The sequence below is a fragment of the Sinocyclocheilus anshuiensis genome, unplaced genomic scaffold (genome assembly GCF_001515605.1).
Source record: "Sinocyclocheilus anshuiensis isolate Anshui unplaced genomic scaffold, SAMN03320099.WGS_v1.1 scaffold328, whole genome shotgun sequence".
Lineage (NCBI taxonomy): Eukaryota > Metazoa > Chordata > Actinopteri > Cypriniformes > Cyprinidae > Sinocyclocheilus > Sinocyclocheilus anshuiensis.
In genome coordinates, this window is record NW_015558621.1 from 768,121 (window position 1) to 790,780 (window position 22,660).

Below are 22,660 nucleotides of genomic sequence, written 5' to 3' on the forward strand. Positions count from 1 at the left end.
AAATTTTGCAGGCAAAGAAAACCAATTGTCTATAGTTTGTGCACAGAAGTCACTTTCAAACCAAGCAGCTGTCTGTTGGTCAGCAATGAAAATGTGCACAACCAAATTCTTGATTGTGTGAACTCCTAATGACTGGATTTTGCATGCAAATTCACAGATCTATTCCAAATACAACCAATATCCAATAGTTGAAAACTATCAATAAAAAATGAAAATAAAATATAAAATTAAATATACAACAACAAGTGTAAACACAGAAAGCCGCCCTGGTTTTTACTAATCAAATCTACATTAACACATTAAGAGCAATGCTGGGAAATTATGCAAAGTGCATGTTATTCAGAAATAGCAGGGGGGGGCTTTAAATTTGCTATTGTGTAGCATTAACATAATTATTAGTTACAAACCATCCTCAAAAGACTCAATAACTGCGGCCTAAAAAGCTGCCTGGTAAAAAGCACCATGGTATTCATATATGACACGAATATTACCGTATTCAGGTAACACAGAATTTACACTGTACATCTCTAAAAATATTATAATGCCATGGCACTAGTTTTTTCACATACTGCTAGTGTTTTGGTATAGTTTGCTGTGAAATGTTTTTACCTGTAACAGAATCATTCACAAGCTTCACATTCAGTTGTTTATTGTAATAAAGACTTTTCCAAATGGTTAAGTCTGTAAATGAGCTGTTTAGACTCATTTGCGAAACCAATTAATTAAAAGGAACCGACTCAAACAAGTGAATCGGGCATCGCTCGTTCTGGACTGCTCTATTTAGCGCAGTAGCAGTGATTTTCTAGAAATCTGGCAGAATGCAGACATGATTTGATCACTGGAACATTGGTTAAGTTTCTCAGATCAGTAAACGGTAATCTCGGTGAAAATTTACTGGAGCTTGTAAATTGTTCAGTTCAACTCTAACCTGATTAATGAGCCTTGGTTTTTCTTGACTTAAACCGAAACTGATGCCATTCTACAACAGCGAACAAAAACAAAACAGATTCCAACTGTCTTCATCCAAATCTGCTAATAAATTTGTCTTTGGTTTGTTTGTTATTGTCTGATGAAGTGTTGCGGTTCAGTGGTGGAAGTTTTCTAGGGTGTCACAGTTGCAGGGGCATTGCATCACGTTTTGAAACTCTCCTCGCCTCAACCCAAAGCAAGAACAGATATTAATTATTCCCCCGCTAATAATGTCCATGAGGAGAGATGTGAAGAAAATACTGAACTAAAGCACTTCACAGTTTTTCAGAAATCAGCTACAGAAACAGGTTGTATATGGTCCTGCGTTCAGGTTTGGGTGCTGCAGATCAATGAGCTAAAATGTTGATTTGAAAGGTTCCCGTCTTCAGGTGGCTATAGGGTGGTACATGCCAAACCGCATTGTAAGTCCTATTCCAAAGCAAGCGGGCAGCTGTCTGTAGCCTACATAGGCAGCTGCCTTCTGAGGCAAAATCCTACCTGAAATGGAAACGCATAAGTGACTGATTCAGAACGGTCTACATCGATACAGCTCCACGCTCCACACACTCATGTGAGGCACACGAGGGACTTGACCCACTATTGATTTCACTGGAGTTTGATGGTAGCTAATGTTACTAAGCTAGCCTAATATACATAAAAATAGCATATTGTGTAAAATCTTTTCTTACTTTTTTTATAGATGTATTATTTATAAAATATTTTATTTGAATTAGATATGCAGAGAAACATTCAATGGAGAAACTAATCTTTTAACACTTCAGGAGACAAGAAATGAGAACAGACATAGAAGAACAGCTTCGGTCCTGGAGAGTGAGAATGAGAGAAAGAGAAAAGAGAAGGAGAATGTGAGGCCATTTAAACTAATGCATTTCAATAATCCATCCATTATCCATCCATCCACAATGCACTGTGGTGAAATAATGCCCACATCTTATCATGTTTGTGAATATAAGTGTAAAGTCCTTGTCTCTTAAACTGCAATGCTTCTTGTTTTTATGCTTGAAAGGGATATTTTATATATGTCTGGAGATAGTCTGAGGAGATTTCTTAGTACTTGAAAGAATCTGCTCAGGGTTTTCATAACTATGAAGAGAGTTTTTAAGTGTAATCATGTTAAGTTTTTAATTTCATTTATTCAGCTATACCCATTTTTAATGGGTAATAGTTTTAACAACCATCAGGAACCTTTATTTATTTGAAACAGCTGTTAAAATGTAATGTGACCAGGCATCTAGGGAACTATGAACGTAAAATAAATAATGAGTAAATAATCATTTTCGGGGGAGTGATGAAGGCCTTGAAGTTGGCAGAAATGCCACTGTTTTTAAATAAATAAAGTCAAATATATGTTTGTAGAGTGGGTGTTTTTTATAGCTGAATCTCCTCTATAGAAGCAATAGTCTTTTATTTTTGCCTGAAAAAATATTACAAGTAAAATGGAAAGGTAAAGAAAAATGTTATGTTTAATTTAGTGCAGAATAATGTTCTAACCGATATTTTCTAGCTTAAACTATGCTGAAAATATTCTCAAATTTTTTTTTACATCATATAAAAACATAATATAGAAATCATTTCATTATGACATCAAATTTAGACCTAAGAATTGCAAAATTAGAGTTAGATAATGTACAATTATCCCTTGTTTTAGGTTTATTTGCAATAATGACTGGCAGTTGATTGTACATTATCCTGTTTATTACCTGGCTACTGACCAAATAAACAGATTGATTAATCTTACATATTGCTTAAAGATTAAATTATTTTATTAGTTTACTTGTAGATTATTTTAAAGCTTCCGCTAAGGTTGCCTTGGACAACAAATCAATTCTACAGGTTAATGGACACAGGATCAAGTATTCCAGAGGGTGCATTAAAAATGCGACATTGGATGTGTGCGATATGACCTTATTTCAAATAAATAATTCATAAACAGGTAAATACATTAAATCAGGACATGGTGAACAAAAAGTGGATTAGATTACCTTTGATCTGATGTCTTGAAATGTAAAGCAGAGGAATGAGTTACTCAATGCAATCTGAACAGTGATTACTGTAAACATGTCATACAAAGACAAGCAAGAATAAAACAAGCATACTGATGTGAGGCTACACCGATGCAGAAAATCCCTAATGATGCTTGGTGGAGTGAGGACTGAGAAATTTATAAAGGGCCTGAGCAAATGTAGTATGCAGCGCTTGTGTTTGTGTGTGAGTGACAGTGATGGAGTGAGGGTGTATGTTTGTGGCTGAAACTAAGAGGAGTCATTTCTGAAGACTAAAGATGAGCTGTCACAAGAGACGGACTGAACTCCCTCCTCAATCGATATGGAGGATTGGTTCCCTATGGGCCTCCGGAGCCGACGCAAGCTTTGGTCTTTACACTTTTAAATGGTGTATGTGAGAATTACAAAATATTACATGCTGCAATGTAGAATTAACATTCAAAGAACAACCCTTTGAAACTTGTAATTTGCTGGCATCTGAAATAACATCTTAAATGACAAATTAAACATTTTAGTGTTTCAATTTTATGCCTTTGTTCAATTAAAACTATTCAAACTTCACCAAATGAAGAAAAATAAACTGCCATGTCTTGAAAAGAGGCTAAAGCTGAGGCTATTGTAATGCTGCCCACAGTCCAATGGCATATTCATTTTGCATAATAAAAGTATGTATTTCTGAATCTATCAGCACTACAAAGACCCCCGGAAAGGGAGGGGGCTTCAGTGAATGTTTGACTCACACGTTCTTTGCAACAGGCAGAGTGTTCTGCATGACTAACCAAAAGCAGAGAACTCAATAAGGACAGAAAACACAGCTTAAATCATCAGAGAGAAAGATAGGGAAAGTGTGCAGAAAAGAAAAAAAATGGACAGGCTTGCAGAGATATGGCAAATGCAGCCAAAACTACTGCAAACAATTACTCTCTCATGCTTTTCAAGGTGTTTAGACAAATTCTGGCAGAGCTGCAGGTAAAATAATTCACAAATATGAACCTTGCAAGTCAGTTTACCAATTACAACACTTTCTTAGTCTACTTCTCCATAGTGAGATGTAAGGCCATTAACCACAGTGTTGTTTTTATGGGACATTTAGGGAACTTATTTCCTGGAAGACCAATAAAAGTCAATAAGATCTGCTGGATTTAGTTGATTCAAAGTCCTCTACAGATTTTTATGGATCATTAACTTCTACATTTCCAGACTCCATAGACACAGTCATGTAACGTCAAGCCTGGTTTTAACTGGCACCAGTACAAGCAAATTTGCAGACAAGACGACACTGGCACAAGATAAAAGCTGAAATCTTACTGTATCTTTTTGGTCCATCCTCCAGGCAGAAGGCAACGGTCAATGTAGCGTCCTCCTCAAAGAACTCTGTAGCAAATGCATCCCACCACAGACTATCACTCTCCTGGGGAAGAAGGAGAGTCACGGTTAATTAATGGGAGTTAATTATATTGTGTGATATGCTTTGTCATTCTTACAAGTCAATTTAATAGGAGTAAAAATTATAAAAAAGGAATATTTTGTGTATAGCTCCACTCATTTTTGTGATTAATACACTTCCGTCAGTAATTTTTTTAAAGAAATTAATACTTTTATTCAGTAAGGATGCATTAAATTGATCAAAAGTGACAGTAAAGACATTCATAACGTTACAAAAGATTACCATTTCATAGAGATGTAATGATGCATCCCGAGCCGGTTGAAAATCGATATAAATAGCCTACTGTATGCGACGATTCAAGTCGGTTGAGATTGTTTGGGGTGGGATAAGAATATATCTTTGAGGGGAGCTAACCTTCTACAGAAAAGTTAAGATGGTATTTTCTTTTCATCTTTCATCTGTGTAATGCACATTAAAGAAGTGTTAATAAGCGCAGCTTCTTTGTTTACTGTGGTAAACAAGGAAAGGCTGTATTGCCGCTGTTCCATAAGTGCCACCTGCTGGCAGAGAGTGAATTTACATTCTCATTAAGCCCGTCTGCTGTTTCGGTTTCATTCAGATGTAGGGCTGTAACGATTAACTGCGAGCCGGTTGAGATGCTAAACAAATTGCGATTCAATTAGGGGTAGTTTATATGAATGTATGTCTGAGGGGAACTTACTGTCTTTAGAAAAGTTTAGATGGTATTTTTTCTTTTCATCTTGCCTCTGTATAAAGCATATTAAAGTTCATAAGTGCAGCACTGCTTTGTTTACAGCAGAAACCAAGGAAATGCTTTAAGCGCCACCTGCTGGCAGAGAGTGAATCTGCGTCTTATTCAGCTCGTCTGTTGTTTCTGTTTCATGCAGATATTTTTTATGTATAGTTTCACAAAACTGAAGTCAAACCTATTTTTGCTTCAAATGTCGAAATTATACAATCTAATTTAGATTAAAAAACTGCTCATGTTGCATGTATGCGGCATCTTTGTTTGGATCATGATTAAAATGCAGTGGTTGCCTCTAATTTTAAATGGAAAGAGCACAGACAAAGCCTTATTTTGTTTATATGAAGAGATTTATTTTATTTGTGTTACTTATTTATTTGATTTGGGGCTTGTTTTAAAATTTCAATTTAGTTTTGTTATTTACATTTACATTATATTTCAATTTTGTCATTTAGCAGACACTTTTATCCAAAGCGACATACAAATGAGGACAATAGAAGCAATCAAATCCAACAAAAGAGCAATAATATGCAAGTGCTACATTAGTATATTATTATAGTTTTATATTTATATTTCACAAAGAAATGTGCAGCATTTTGTCCAAGCAATAATAAAAGGACATATTTAATTTATAATTTGTCTTAAATCTCATTTTGTTAAAAAAAAATCGTGAATCGAACCGAGAAATCACAATCTTGAATCGAATCGTGAGTTGAGTGAATCGTTACATCCCAGATGTTATACATAATATAGTTTCAAAAAGCTGAAGTCAGACCATTCTGTTTCAAATGTGCAGAGATGTGCAGCATTTTGTCTGAGAAATAATAAAAGGACACCTTTTTATCCATAACTTGTCTTAAATCTAATTTTGTTAGAAAAAAATCACGAGAAAATCATACCGTGAAATCAGTACTGTGAATCGTATCGAATCGTGAGTTGAGTAAATCGTTACATTCCTACCATTTCAAATAAATGCTGTTCTTTTGCACATGATAAGAATCCTGAAAAAATACAGTTTCTACAAAAATATTAAGCAGCACAGCCCTTCTCAACATTGCTAAAAAAAAGAAAATTATATTATATTTTTATTGTTTATGTCATTTCTTGGGTTTGTTTTCAAAGGCTTAAGGTTAACATTAATGTAATCATCCATTGACATGTACCTCTGTGTGCTTTTTGAATTAATTCATAATTAATAAACACAAAAAAAAAACCCTAACACTTGCTTTCATGTGACCATGAGAGAATCAGTTTAGAATAGCCTAGGCCTATACCTTCCCTGATGTCTTGCTCTTTTCTCCTAAAAGCTCATTTTGAGACCATTCTGCGATCTAGCATTCAAATTACATGAGCTCAGTGCTTATAAATGCAAGTTTTCCTTAATTAAAGATTAAAGGTAATGTAGAGAGCACCGGCGCACTGTTATTAAAAGTCGACAATAACAACAAAATTCATTATAAATAATGTACGTACATTCAGGGCACCTAGATCCTCCAAATCCACTAATGGAAAGATTCACTAATTGACTTAAATTAAAGCGACTCCATCAGATGGCACGCTAGCTGCGAACATACTCAGCGTATGTAAAATTAGACTCCACGGCATCCTGTGATTGACAGAGCTCTGATTCTAACAGATGTCGTTTAGGCCAATGTTGCCATCTAGCCGATGTTGCCTGGTGACAGATCACAAGCCCTCTCAGATGTTTACAATTAGGGCTGTTGACTTCAGGCAGTGCCACATTGTATAGTGGCCAACCCTGGAGACCTCTAGTCCCGTGTCCCGTATTCGAGAAGCGCTGTTTTCCAGCGTGGAGGAAGCAGCCTCGTCTGCTCTGTGTTTTGGGAGTGAGTCAGTGCCCTATTACAACCTGCCTCTTAGTCACTGTAAGTGAGTGATCAGTTTTGACAACTGTGATCGTTTTTCCATTCAATAAGGCAGGAGGCTGATGTTGTCCAACACAGCTGGTAATTAGCACCACACTATCACTCATGACACACAGTTTCAGCTAAAACTCTTTCCCTTGCTTTCTACTTGTGTATGTGTTGTGAGTAAGTGAATGTGTGTTTGCATGTGTGATTAAACCTTGTGGTCACACTCAGCAGGATACATGACTTCATCAGATAATCCTGCTTTCTTCGTTTTTACTTTTTTTCCCATCTTGGCCTCTTGTGGGTTGGCAAAGCTTTAAGTTAAAACAACCTTAAAGTCAAGTGTGTATATATTAAGGATAACTGCTGTAGACTATTATACATTACTATGGTACATTACTATAATATCAAAGGTTAAAATTAACAAAAGAGTCCAAATTCAGTTGCTATTTATTTTAAGATATAGTAATCAACATTCAAATAAAAACTGACTTGAATACAAACATTTAAATTGCACATAAGGCACATAAATTGCACATTTCATATGAACTTTTTAATGATATGTTTCTACTCAAATTCTCGAATTTGTTTAAATAACTAAAATATGACAGACTTATTCAAATATACAATACATGAAACATCATTAACAGGTTAAGTAAGAATATAATAAATATGTTATCTACTGCATATATTAATCAAAATGCACCTATCTAGAGTTGTTGTTTTTTTAGCTATGGGCATTTTGGCTTTCTTGAGATAATTGTAATATTACATGACATTGTTTACAAGCCGTTTTATTGTTTTTATTGTTTTATTTTCACAGCTGGAACACTGATTCAGGCGATTACATGAGAGATGATACATTTCAGTAAGCTGTACTGTATCTTTCAGCATACCTTCTGATGTTCATTTATGTTTATTTTGTGCTAAAACTAGTAGAAAAGGGAAAGAGATGATTGGTTGAAATGCCTTCCATGCTGCTGATTGAACTGATTGACAAAAACTACCTACACATTGACAAAAGCTATGGCTATGTTTCATATCAAAAAACAACACACAAAGCATATTTTAATTATTGGATAAAATGCGGGCTACACATAATGTTTAGTGAAGTTTTGTTCATTCCTCTGAACTGAAAACAGCACAGACTAAAAAAATCGATCTAGGGTATTGATAATCGTTATTCAAAATGAAGACTGATTCAAATCGAGTAATCCATATTATCAACCCAGTCCTAAAACTGACTGATTTTTTTTTTCACTTTTACCTCTTTTAAGGTCTGAAAAACAGATGTTGTTTGCCTGTATCTGACTGACTTGGGTAAGTATCGTCTCCTTTTTAGCCACATCACATCACAATGTACAGCGTCAATGTAGTGGTGATTGAAATCCCACAACTCTCTGAGCTCCTTTTCAGTTCAATATCTCTTTGCAGCTCATTGATGGGCGCTCTTGAGCTGAGCTTTTCAAACAGTGTTTGTATCAGCAGGTGTTGACTTCTCTCTTTGAGTGTTCATTGATCTTCTCCACTCTAACATCTTCCTGATGATGGGTCAATGGCCCGCGGGGGGATCCATCTTACTGTACAGTCACCACCAATGACCTCCTCAGCACCAATGACCTTTGACCTCAAATTAGGCCCCGATGAATAACTGTGATGGAGATCTAATGTTTAAGAACATTCATTGTGTTTATTATAGTCCAGTCTAAAAAGACAGGTCTAATACTCTATATACTGTTCAAGGTCTAGGGTCAATAAGACTACTATAAATGCTGTTCTTTCAAGCTTACTATTTATCAAAGAACCCAGAAAAAAGGATCTCTTTGGTTTCCGCAAGAATATTAATCAGCACAACTGTTTATTTTAAATTCACAATATTTTTTTTTTACTATATTACTGTTTAACATATATATACTGTATGTATGTATATACTGTAAACTTTTAAAAACTTTAAAGTCAATGTCCAAAAATTTCAATGTCATTGATACTAATAATACCTTTTACTTGTATAATTTTAATTATTTTTATTGTAACTTTTTAAAGTTTTTAACAGATCATAATATCAGCATAACACAAACTTTATGCCAGTATATAGTTTTACAACACATAACTCATGATTATATAATCTATCATCTTTTTAGCCCTCTTTTAGCCTTGTCTTGTAAATCACAATCAACAGAGACATTCCGTGAAATCACTTCGGGACATAATGAATACAATGACCCACGTTCAAAAATAGTGAAAGGGCCCTCCATTATACTCTGAAAACAAGATATCGAGCATATAGGTTGAGATAACACAGACAAAATATTGAGTTAGCATGTAACGCAATTACTTTACACTGTCATTGTTTTAATTACTTTGATATAAGCTAATTACGGAAGAGCATTAATGGCCACTAACAGCATTATCAGTATCTGCAACAGGACTCAGAGTTATAGGATTTAATTTATCTGGAAGGCAATCTGAACTGTCACAATCAATAGGAAATCTGATTGCCCATTTGCACTAATTAACCCTATTTAATGCCTCAGCAGCCCTTGCAAACAGTATCAGTAAACCTGCGTACAGGTATGTGGTATGTGTGCCAAAGTTGGAAAGGACTGCATTTTTGAAGTGTTAAATAGGATAATTTCTTATACTCTACCGTAGTTCCCTAGCAATGTGATTTGCATTTAAAGTGATATGTCAGTGCATCCCTTTTGCACTGTATTTTTCTTGTATTCTTGTTTTTTTTTTTTTGCTCTTGACTGACTGATGGAATAAACCAAAGCTGCTGCATTTCAGAGACATAGATCATGTTTGATAAAGATGACATATAACACTGCAGCCAAGGGAGAGTCGGCTATATATCAGTAATCTGTAGCTGACATAGAAAATGAGAGGTTCCTGCCTTCAGTGCTGACTGTAGCTGTCTATGTGCTATAGCTGATAGTGAGCTTTGATGTACAGCGCACTGATCAGTCCTTCAGGACCTCAGGTGAACTAACATGGGCGTCTGCACGGGTTGCCTGAAGATAAAGCCGTATTGATTGGAACGTCTAAAGGGATTCATCAATGTGCCAATGGTGGCTCTCGACACAGTCGCCGCTCCGCAGGGGCCAAGCAGCTCGGATTTATGGTAGATCCAAGAGCTTAGAGAGACGACAACATCCCATATCCTTGGTAAATAACAATAGCGACTGCTTTTTCCAACACATATTGTGCACACACCAAGTAACTGATATGTATACTTTTCACACGCACACACACACTAATATGCAGGGTTTTTTCAACAATTTCACTAGTTCTTATTTAAAAAATGTTGATTTTTAAAATGTCCTTACCTGCCGTTTAGTTTTAATGGTGAACAAATTTATTTAATTTGTAAAAAATACAATGCAAGTCGTTTGGATAAAAAATGTAGCTAAATTTGCCAGATTTATGGCTCTTTATTTTTGTGAGTTTTGATTGAGACTGTTTGCATTTTAATTTATTTTGTTTCATGCAGATGGTTGCACTGTTATTTGCAAGTTTGTGCATGCTGTTTTATTATTGTGCCATCTGTGTCAGATATACCTGCCACTAGCGATGTACAAACAATTAAACGTAGACTATGTGGACAAAGTCTAATAAAATAAACACTAACCATTTAGAATAGAGAACACATATTCAATATTAACTAAGAGTTTTCCCAGAACAAACTCCTAATTTACTGCTTATTAGTAAGGTAGTTGTTAAGTTTAGGTATATGTGGTAGGATTAATGGATCTAAAATATGGTCATGCAGAATAAGGCATTAATATGTGCTTTATAAGTACTAATAAACCAAATATGCTAGTAATATGCATGCTAATAAGTAATTAGTTAATAGTGAGAATTGGTCCTTAAAATAAAGTGTTACCAAATAAACAATATAAGGTAAATAATATAACTGAATCAACAACAGTTTGTTCTATCTATAACTGGACATTGCAACTAGATTTTTCAAGTCAACAATCAAGCTAAGGATATTAATTAAATCAAATCATCTATAATTAATTGAAAATTCATAAACTACAGTAATTTTCCTGTAATCATGTTTAGTTCTTGCTAGTATTGTAGAGCACATGTAGTTTTTTAAAAGTTTTATTAGAATATTTAGATTTATTATAATTAGCGCTGTCAAACGATTAATCGCATCCAAAATAAAAGTTTTTGTTTACATAATATATGTATGTGTACTGTGTATATTTATTATGTATATATAAATACACACACATACAGTATATATTTTGAAAATATTTACATGTATTTACATGTCTATGTTTATATTCATATAATTTATATTATAAATATATTTAATATATAAAAATAACGCATTTTTCTGAAATATATACATGCATGTGTGTGTATTTATAATAATATATACATAATAAATATACACAGTACACATACATATATTATGTAAACAAAAACTTTTATTTTGGATGCGATTAATCGTTTGACAGCACTAATTATAATATTTTATTTACTTTTATAATATTATTAATAAAATAACAATTTATTACAATATATTTCCTCATAATAGTTTTTGTTTAATAATTTAAATGCGAGTTTAGAGCCAACAGTCGTTGCTGCACTGGATCAGTGTGTTCTTCCTGTTGGTGTTTGTTTGTTGTGTTTCCTAACCACCTAAATCCAACCACCTAAGTCAGTTTCAGAATGGTTGGAATATTGATTTTATTCAGAGGCAGTGTGATCCAGCCTTAATAGTACTACGAGGAGTATCAACATTTCTGTTTTGAATGGTACTGCGCTGAAGGCAACCTAATCGTTCATGCGACATGGGAATTGGTGTAAATTGTCCTTATATATCCACATCTGCGAACTGACATTTAAAAAGTCCTCAGCCAGGCAGACTCCATTTAGACTCACCTTTCAGGACTCATGAAATGTACACAAGGTCTTTGATGAGCTGAACAGAGCTGTGTGTGGGCAATCACGCGCAGGGTTTGTACAACTGCTATTGAACTTCTTCCACCTACATATCAGTGACAGCCGCCGACAGATCTCAGGGAATACTAACGACGTAAACAAGCCAAAACCGTGGTAGAAATGGCAGTAAGCAGGTAAACAATTCATGCATCGATTCATGATACCTCATTTTAGTGAAAACAATTACAGTATAAACAACATCTATCGGTATTTTTAAGCAAGCTATTCTCGCCTGCATGTCCTTGTTTTGCTGTTGTTTTAAGAACAACTGAATGTCGACAATATTTGGCTCTGTTATAAGGTTAAGTGCACATGATCGGAATTATGCAAATGAAATAAGGCACGGGGAAGTAAACGTATGACCTCCAGAAAATCCTCACTGTATTTGACACCCATTAAACAGCATACATACACTACCAACAGTAATTTATTTATTTATTTATTTTAAAGAAATTAGTACTTTTATTTAGCAAAGATGCATTAAATGAATCAAAAGTGACAATAAATAATTTTTACAAGATTTCTATTTCAAATAAATGCTGTTCTTTTTAAATTTCTATTCATCAAAGAGTCATGGTTTCCACAAAAATGTTGTCAAACAGCTGTTTTCAACAAAGTAATGTTTCTTGAGCAACAAATCAGCATATTAGAAAGATTTTTGAAGGATCATGTGACACCGAAGACTGGATTAATAGGCTAACTGCTGAAAATTCAGCTTTGCCATCACAAGAATTAATTATATTTTAAAATATATTAAAACAGAAAGCAGTTATTTTCAGTTATAATAAAATTTCACAATACTACTGTTTTTATTGTATTTTTGATCAAATAAATGCCACCTTGGTGAGCATAAGAGACTTCTTTAAAAATCTTACACCAAGATCGACCTGTACCTTTTGAACGATAGTGTACACATTTCTAAACGCATATTTGTGTTAGTTAACACAACATTCAAGCATTTTGAGCTAATAAGTTGAGAAAAAACATGTATATACCCTGTTGAAAAAAACAGCATATACTGGTTAGGTATGTTTTGAAGCATGGTAGCTGGTTTGAGCTGGTTTAAGCTGGTCCTTAGTTGGTCCTGAGCTAGTTTAAGCTGGTCCTGAGCTAGTTATAAGCTGGTCCTGAGCAACTAACCAGCTCAAACCAGGCTCCATGCTTCAAAACATACCTAACCAGCACATGCCTTTTTTTAACAGAGTAGGTTCAGAACCCATCCAAATATTGATGAAGCTAGTGCAGTGAAAAACCAACCCTTGCAGAACACTTACTGCTGAGAACTTGATGTTTTATCGGTGATAACACACCCGAGGCTCCTCAAAAACATCATCGCTCAGGGCTGGACAAAAGGAATCAAAAATATGATCTGTACAGAAAAAGTCTGAAAACAGGAAGTTGGTAAAATGGGCTATCCCTCTTTATCTGTTATCAGCGCAACAGTGTAGCCTGGAAGGAACTTTGGGAAAGCCGCAGGAAAAAGGTGGGACTATTGTCCTAGTATCCTGCCAGTTTAAACGCCACCTTATTGTTCCAGAGAATCCATTTTTTACTTCTGTTTTGTTTTCAATGTAATATGTCACATATCAGCCGGGACCCCATAACCTGTTTTTGCATAATGCAGCCAATTGATAAGAGGTTTATACATTATCTTCGTCCCATGGAGTGCGCGAAATAATGTTTAAAGACTTTTAAGTCCACTGCTACCATTAAAAAAGAAAAAAATGTCACTGATACATAATTGATAGTGAAATAATAAGATAATTCTCAATCCTATTCGGCTGACTGCTTAACAAAACTCGTCAATTTGGACACATCAATTTATGCTAGACTTATCATGTGCTCTTAAAACACAATCCATTGTCCATCACCTGCTTCTTACAAAATCAATTAGGCAGCATGTAACATAAATGATGATGGACATGGTTAGACCGATTTGCCATTTGGTGCCATTTTAAGCTCTTATGGGACTGTGGAGGAGCTGAGATTATTAGTTTACCTTGAGGACTTTGAGACTGAGTTTCTCCACAGTGAAATGCATTATCGATCGCGCTCAGATCAAAACGAAACGCCGCTGTGAACTCGCACTGCTCCTTTGCATAAACGCATTCCATTCCAAAGCCATTAGACAGATTAATAAAGCTAGCCTTTCATTTGTTGTCTTCTTAGTGATCTCTCCTTTTTTCTCACTCTTTCAGAGCCTGTGAATATTAAGAAGTGTTATGCTAATGAGCTTATACCAGCTGAGGTTGACGAAACTCCTCCTCTGAATCTTAACCAGCATGCTTATTGCATATGCTTATGTGGCAGGTTATCCAGCAAACCTTTTAAATGGCAGCAAACATGTTTGATGCTCTTTCAGCATGCTCAAGGAAAACATGTCCATATGCATGTTTAAAAGAGTACAAAACTCGATATGACTTCTATTAAAGGTAAAAAGCACTCTATTTTTTGGTTTATGTTGCACAGGCTGATACAACAGACTGAACGGCATGGATGCAGAATAATGCAAAAGCATGCTATTGTATAATTGTTCTGTTCAGTCAGCCATGGTGCATTTTTCTGCAAGTGAAAGTGTCCAAAAACAGCAGGATAATGAAGATAGAGTAAATAGTATCAAAGGCAATTCACTCAGCTGCCATATTTGCAATGCCTCTGGGCAGCAAGAATTTGGGCATGCAAATGCCAACAAATCAAAAAAAAATAATACCTGCTTGCAAAAACCACATTTAAATAACATATTTTAAATTAGCAACAAAATCTGACATGAACTTCTAAAACTTCTAACAGCAGCTGTGATGGATGTGATGAATTTACCAATTGGAAACTGGCTTTTACATTTATAAGGTGTCATATTGTGCTTTATACTTTCTCCCATTCATAGTAATATGAGTGAACCATCTTGGTGTACAGTACATACAGTTTGTGATACACTCTTAGAAAAAACAGGTGTAAAAGCTCTCACTTGGGATAGAATGTGGAAAGTACGCTTTCAAAAGGAACACCTTTGTATCCTTAAAGGTACATATTAATTCCTTTTGAAAGGGTACCGCCACAGTAACAGCTTCTGTAACTTTTCTTTCTGAGAGTGTAGTATTTAGCTCGTCATGTGATCTCATCAAGTGGTGAAACCACACCATTTAAAAACAGCTTTTATTAGACCTGTTTAGACCTTATAGACTGTTTTTGGAAAAATATCCAAAATGTAGTCTTTACATGAAAATAAAATGCACTGAAGTTCTTGAACAAGAAGAGAAGCTGCTATTTTTACATGTGAAATTGGAAATTTCCATAGGCAAATCAATATCTGTAACTAATGCTAACTACTTTCTTGTGAAGTGAATAACAAATTCACTATTAGTATTAGCAAATTCAGTATTAGACTCCTGAACAGCCTTTACCCAACTGTTAACTGGTTGAATATTTCACATAATACAAACCACTACCAACAAACACACCTTGAAGGGTGAAAAATTACTGCTTTCAAGCAGCTTTTCCAAACAAGTCCCCTTTCTAGCATTAAAGTCAAACTGAAGTGCCTTGAAATGCATTTACATTTAGTAATTTAGCAGACGCTTTTATCCAAAGCGACTTAGAAATGAGGACAATGGAATCAATCAAAATCAACAAAAGAGCAACGATACGCACGTGCTATGACAAGTCTCAGTTAGCCTAACGCAGCACATGTAGCAAGGTCTTTTTTTTTATTATATAATAAATATAAAGAAAACAGATATAATAGAAAAAGAATAGAGCAGGCTAGTGTTAGAGGCCTTTTTTGCTTTTTGTTAATTGTATAATAAATAAAAAGAAAACAAATAGATAGAATACTAAAAAAATACAGAAGCTAGTGTTTTTTTTTAAAGAAAACAAGCAGTTAGTAAATGAATAGAGTGCAAGTCTAAAAGGGCCAAGTATTTATTTTTATTTTTTTAAAGAATAGAATTAGAATAGAGAGTGCTAGAGTTAGAGGGTCAAATAAAGATGCACACAGTTATTCAACATGTTAACAAAATTTCAACTGAAACAGGAAGTCAGGGCAGAATATATCGAGTGGGTCATTTTTTTAAATAGCGTTTTACAAAAGCATTTCATTAACGTGTCAGCCTGTCAAAACCGCATTTTTATTTAGCTGAATTCGATCAGTCTAATAGTCTCCACCTTTAGATTTGAAACTGTTACAACAGAAAAAAAAAAAACTGATAATTTTTAGAAAAGCTGATGATGTGTAATTTAAAAGTGTATTTTAGTGCATTTAAAAATACAGTGCTGTTTATAAAGCCTAGGCTGTCTAACCTTTTGCATTTTTTATCTCCTTCATTGCATTCTGTGTAAAATTCAGGTGGGTCGGATATGTTTTGTGGTCTGCGCCAACTCGTGCATATGATCCACTCTGCGGAGGTTTGCTTGACATTGACACGAAACCAGACTTCATTCACCCCAAAGCATGTTTAAACTATTTGAATCGCACTTACATAGTGCACTATGTGTCATTTGCCATACAGAACATAGTAAATGCATGAACAAGCGACTGATTTCAGCCTCAGTTTCAGCAGCTTTTATGGGGGTGGGACGCTTCAGATTCTAGAAAGCATTTGATTGGACAGAAAATCTGTCCAATTTTAAAATCACTGATCTGTAGAGAGAAACTAAATTTTGAATGCATTTATCTTCTAAATGCAATTTTGTCAACACACAAGCTTATAAATAACCTTAAGGCTAACATGTTCATACTAACAGCCAAAAAACTTCACTTTTGACTTTAAAGATCTAGATCTAACAGATGTTTTGATAGCATCACAGAATCACATTATTTATCAACCAATGCACAACAAATACATCTTTTACATATTAAGCTGGGATTGGAGAAAGCATTTAAACAGAATATTTAAAATATAAATTTCATGACAAACTCTCTGGCGCTCTTTAAAATGCAACAGTCTAACTGCTCTGCTCTGAAGTTAGTTTGCTGCCAGCAAATGGGCTAAACATTTAAAGCCTCTGGACAATAAAATACATCAATCACCAGCTTCTGTACTGAGAACTCTCGAGTCAAGAGTCAGGACTCTTGAGCCCTCTTGTCTAGCTTTCCTGAGCTCCTTCCTGCTTTTGTCCAATTCTACTTTCACTCCAGTCATGTGATGTGCACCATGAAGCGTAATTCCCATGTTTTTAAGCACTAATACATCAATTAGCTAGCTTTAATATAAAGTCATTAAATGACTGATGCAGAGAAATATAGGTTTTTAAACACTTTGTTTGACAGTAGCTACTTTAGCATTGCGCTCCCCCTGTTGTTTCAGTGTTTGCCTAAAGCTCTTAAACTAAGAAAGTCTGCATGTCTACGTGATGGATGGCTGTGGGGGGAACTCTCCCCTGTAAAATCTGTGCTAAATTACCACTGGCTTCAAATGCACATCAGCGTGCTTGGCTAATAAATACTGTGCTCACTGTTTGCAAAGATATCAGCAATAGAGTTGCGTTATTATGCCGCTGTGGCAAGGCGCTAGACCTGTATGTGCTACAATTTGCAAAAAGGATACAAGATATCAGACCTTTTATAAACATTTCTACCATCTGCCAGATGGATTTGTGTGCACAGAGCAGAGATGTTTGTTCATTTGAGGCCACCAACCTATACAAAATTCAAAAAGATTCATGAAAACGTTTGAGGTAACAAATTTTGCATGTACATAACAGCAAACGAGGTGTCAGAATGTTTGTTCCAGACTTTTCTAGAACGATGCAACTGCTGAATGGTGCGCAATATTGGTTGCTGCATGAACTGACTGCTATGATACAAAGCAGTTATTTGAGTGAGTCAATTATTGATTCCAATAACAATTTGTTTTGGAAACCTTGATGAGTGATACATTTAATTAAAATAAATTAAACTTTAACACTAATTTAAAACATTTTTGTAAAATCTTTATTCTTTTAAATCTGTATACTTTTTCTCTTTGCTCCTTTTGAGTTCCATATTGCAACAGTTTCCAGAAGCAAATCACATTCGTCAACTAAACTCATTGTTACCCTCACAATGAAATATCTTATCAAGATCAATCACTCATGTAGATTTAATCTTAGCAAATGCCCTTTTATGCCAAAGTGAGGTTGTGAAGATTTAAATGATATACTGGCACATGTTTATTATGGGCTGTTTGGTAAGTGGTGTTTCAGAGTGGAAGTCTTCAGGGTTTGGGCCGCTGCTTATGCATTATTCATGATGTTGTTCCATTGCATCTCTGCAGTACAGCCCAGGTCTCCTTAAAGTTACAACACCTCCATCAAACACATGAGCAGAAGCTCACATGCCAGAACTGCGACAGTGCACTTCATTAGTTTATTTAATGCTGCATGTTTTTCAAAGGTTCACAAATGGGTATGACAGATTGTGATAACGATAAATACTGCAATTATTTATCTTGCTTTTTGACAGGTGAGTGGAATTCGGAGATGGTTTGAGGAGGTAGAAGTTGCAAGAGGAGACCCAAGGGAAATTTGTGGGCAGACTTGCATTGCAACCAGCAGATCTTTGAAGAAAACTATTTTCCATTTGGATCAGGATTACAGACACGTCTATGTATCACAGCACAAATAGTTACAGCTATTATTTACAGCTGTTTTACTGTATTATTTTAAAAGTACAATAAAAAGGGTAAGGGGTGTTTCAAGCACATACAGGCCCTGTTTTGTTGTCATTAAACTGATTTTACTGTTAAAACAAGAAGAAATAAAGCAAGCAGGCAATTACATTTCATCCAGCATATGGGTTTTCTGAGTCACAGATACTAGGAAACGAGAATGACTTTGAATCTACATAAAAGCACATGTTAGACCAACAATATTCCCTCAACTACAGAGTTGTTTGAATAAACTTAATATCGAACAATACTGCTGATTTACTAAGTGTACATGCGAGTCCCCAGCATGCACTGCAGAATAAATAAATGATGTGTTTACTATTATAGGATTATTGTTTTACTGTTTTCGGAATTTATTTATGATGTTTTGGTTGTCACTGTTCTTTTGTGTGGTGATGCTAAAATCTTATTATGCTTGTTTGTTTTCACCGTTACTAAGGTCTGTGTGCGTCTATATAAAACTGATCTGTCCTTCAGATTGCAAAGTTCCCTTGAGGTTAAATGCTTGATGAAGATTAAAATATTTTGTGTTGCTACTTGAAAATTTGGTGAATAAGAAATATATTGTTGACTTAATTAATCTGCTAAATGTGAATGTGAACAACAAATTCAAATTGACAAAAGTCATATTCCATCATGTTACCTTGAATTTTCAGCTTTTGACTACAATATATTTTTTATAATATTAGTAGCCTAATTATTAAGATCATCTTTTTGGTGTGGATGACAACAGGCAGATGTTGACGTTTTGAATGCATCTAAAATACTAAAATCAAGTAATGTTTTTCAGTCCAATGCAGACATCGCTTTTGCAGAAAGTTTGTGGGACTATTCATTTTCTCTTTCATAACAAATCAAATGCTTCTGTTTACCATAAAGTGCTTTTGGCATCTTTCACACATTTAACTCATTTCCTTTACCCTTTAAATTATCAGTCAGGTTATTAGTAGAAACGCTTGTATATTTTTTATTGTTGAAGTTAATTTTTAAATCTTTATTTAAAACAGTTGTGTTGCTCTGGGAGAAGAGCATCATTGCTCTGCTCATTAACTCACTGACTCCACGTGTATTTTAATTAGTGATCAAAGTGGATGCTTATGTTGCTTCTGTACACAGTGCCTAAATGATGTGAATTCATAAAAATGCTTGAGAAAGCCTTAAATATGTCTCTAAATGTGCATTATGTTCTGAAAATGTATATAAAAACGCACATCTGTTTTCTCGTAGTTGGAAATCATTCCATGGAAGTGCACTGGAATTTTTAGGAATCACTGTCCCGAATAGATCTACTTAAGTAATCCGAGCAATATGATGCACTCAGCATTATCACAACGCACAGTACACTTGTGCATCTATGTAACTTGCAGTGCTCACAAAGTCACACAGATATAGTTTGATCACTTAAGTTCACGCTCTCAGTTTTGTCCAATTAGGAAAGAATTAGGATCATTTTGCAAATGCACTGGCCAACATAACTTTTCCCAAACTACAGCTGTCACTGTCTCATGTGGAGCAATGCCAAACTCACCTCTGTCCGGGACTGGAGTCGTTTGTTCATCTCATAGATTCTGAACTCAGGCTGCACCATGTACGGTGAATGTCTCCGGTAGAACGGTCCGAAAGGGGACGAGTAGAAAGGGTCGTGCGGAGGGTTGGACATGTTGATTCCGTGTCGCGTTTAGAGCAGCGCCAAAGCTTTAGCATCCATACAGCGCGCCTGCAAGATCTCCAAACGCCGCGAGACAGCAGCAGTCACTGGCTGCACGCGGAGCTGAGAGATGAGAGCTCGCTGAGGAGGCGGGAGAGGAGAGCAGGGGGAGGAGGGCTGGGCTCTCATTGGATAGCCGCAGGCTGCACTGGAACATTGTTGAGGGTGAGCCAAGCAAGTCTTACCATCCCACCAAAACCGGCTGGCCTTTATGTTAATATTTGTGTTCGGTAACTTTCAAATGAGCGTGGCAGCGTTGTACATAACCGGGGCTAGTTGTCACATGGGGAGTAACTAAAATGTTGTTTTCTTAGCAGTGTTGGTTTTAAGCATTTTGTTCAAAGCTATATTCAATTAATACAGAATTTGTGAATTATGTCCGTCAGATTAAATTTACAGTCACATTCTACTAGGTAGGGCTAATCTTCCTGTTGCTCAAACAGTAGAGCACACCGATAGCAACGGCAAGGTTTTGGGTCCGAATCCCAGGGAAAGCAAGAAATGCACAAATATAATAAATACCTTAAATGCAATGCAAGTTGTTTTGGATAAAAGTATCTGCCAAATGCGTAAATGTAAAATGGTAAAAAAAAAAAGTAAATACAATAAAACCACAATGGTATACTTTAAGGTCAAGTTCAGTATTATCAAGTTTAAGACAATTTACGCAGCAAATGCTAGGCTGGGGCAAATTGTCACAGGCTTTTAGTGCAGTGTTTCAGATCAAGCATATGGTTCTCACTGTGACAACTTTCCCCATATTCTGTGACAACATGCCACATGAATGTAAGTTACATATATGAACAGTATCTGTCTTTCCTGGGTAATAATGGTGGACATATATACCATAAAATCATAACATCAATAGTTTTAGACTTTATGCCAGTGTCAGAAAGTAATGGGGGCTCTGAGCAAAAATGCACCAGTAATTCAAAATGTGGGGGCAAAATATAACCACATTAAATTGTTTATTCATTTGAAACATATCTTAAAATTCTAGGGCTAGTTAAATTTACTCTTTTTTATATTTTATATATTTATTTAAAAGAATTCAAGTATTCAAAAGGATTCTACATGTTTTTAGGTGGTAAAAATCTAATGAAAACGTGCACCTCATAATCTCAATACAGATTTAAAAGAATATACAGAGACAGAAGGTGAAATAAAACTAAATAAGTCCACTAAAAGGTTATAATGTCTGCAGATATAAAGTACAGAATATGATGTAATGCTTGGGTGCATGTTGACTCACCATGAATAAGACTGACAAATGCAGATCATATACTCAAAAACACTTTTAATCCCACATTGTAAAGGTTTAGCTTTTATATGTTTCATCTGTACATAAATTGTACAGATTGTGATTGTGTTCTTGTTAATACGGCACAGCATCCTATGATCCTAATACATTATAGTTCCAAAAATAACGTCTATAATTTAAAACTAAAATAATATAGCAATGTTATAGCACCACACTGCCATATATCAGAATAATGGCCACACCTGAGGCTTCTCTGGTTTAGCTGCATCAGTTGTAAATAGATACAGTGCTGTACAAATGTGCTTGAAAACTGAAAAGAAGGTTGCTGGAGTTATTCAGGATTGAACAATGATTCCGATGATGCCTATTTCTTTTTATGCTAATTTGTTAATCTAATGCTAATGTCGATACATACCTTTGCATACTGAGCGGTGGAAGCCTTTTCAAAGCCAAAATGCTCTCCGAAATTAATTTCCTCAATTTATGCTAATTAACCATAATAAGATATTTTTTATTCCTATATCGAATGTTCTGTTGAAGTATTTGAGGCTCAACCATCTTAGACAAATGAAAGTTCAACTCCAAACACTCCAGGCACAGAGATAGGTAATTATGAAAGTTGGGGCGAAAATCTATTAATAAAACTCTTAATTAAAAATTACATTATTTAATATCTCAAAAGTTTCCATTCAACATTTCAGAAGGAATGGGCTTGTTTGCCCAAAGCACTTTTTTTGCAAAAGCTATGCAGCTTTAAAAAAAAAAAAAAAAAAAAAAAAAACTTTTAATTTGGGGTGTAAGAAGAGAGCGGCTGGAATTGGAGTGTTTTTTTAATTAGAAGTAGAGCCCGAGCGTGGAGTTAGTGGTGTTGAGGGAGATATATGTGGTAAGGTGAAAGAGGAAGAGCACTTCTGGGGGAAATCGAAATGGGTCAGGACACATATAGACAATCCTTCGCCCCACTGTTACTATGGTAACGTACCATGGTGCGTGGCGGATGCCACCTTCTCGGCAGGTTTGAACCCAAACACACACACATACATAAACACAGCTTTTACCTGCAGAAATCTCCTT

General features: G+C 35.3%; 1 protein-coding gene across 4 annotated transcripts in view; it reads right to left on the reverse strand.

Moving 5' to 3' along the window:
* ldb2a (LIM domain binding 2a) overlaps positions 1 to 20,371 on the reverse strand; it is a 56,918-nt gene extending 36,547 nt beyond the window's left edge. For all 4 annotated transcript variants that reach the window (XM_016476579.1, XM_016476578.1, XM_016476577.1 and 1 more), the window contains exons 1-2: positions 20,146 to 20,371; positions 4,302 to 4,404 (exon numbers count right to left, since the gene is read on the reverse strand). In XM_016476579.1, coding sequence (XP_016332065.1) covers positions 4,302 to 4,404; positions 20,146 to 20,277 — 235 coding nt within the window. In that variant the 5' untranslated portion in view covers positions 20,278 to 20,371. The remainder of the gene's footprint in view (positions 1 to 4,301; positions 4,405 to 20,145) is intronic.
* Between the last annotated feature and the right edge of the window lie 2,289 nt (positions 20,372 to 22,660).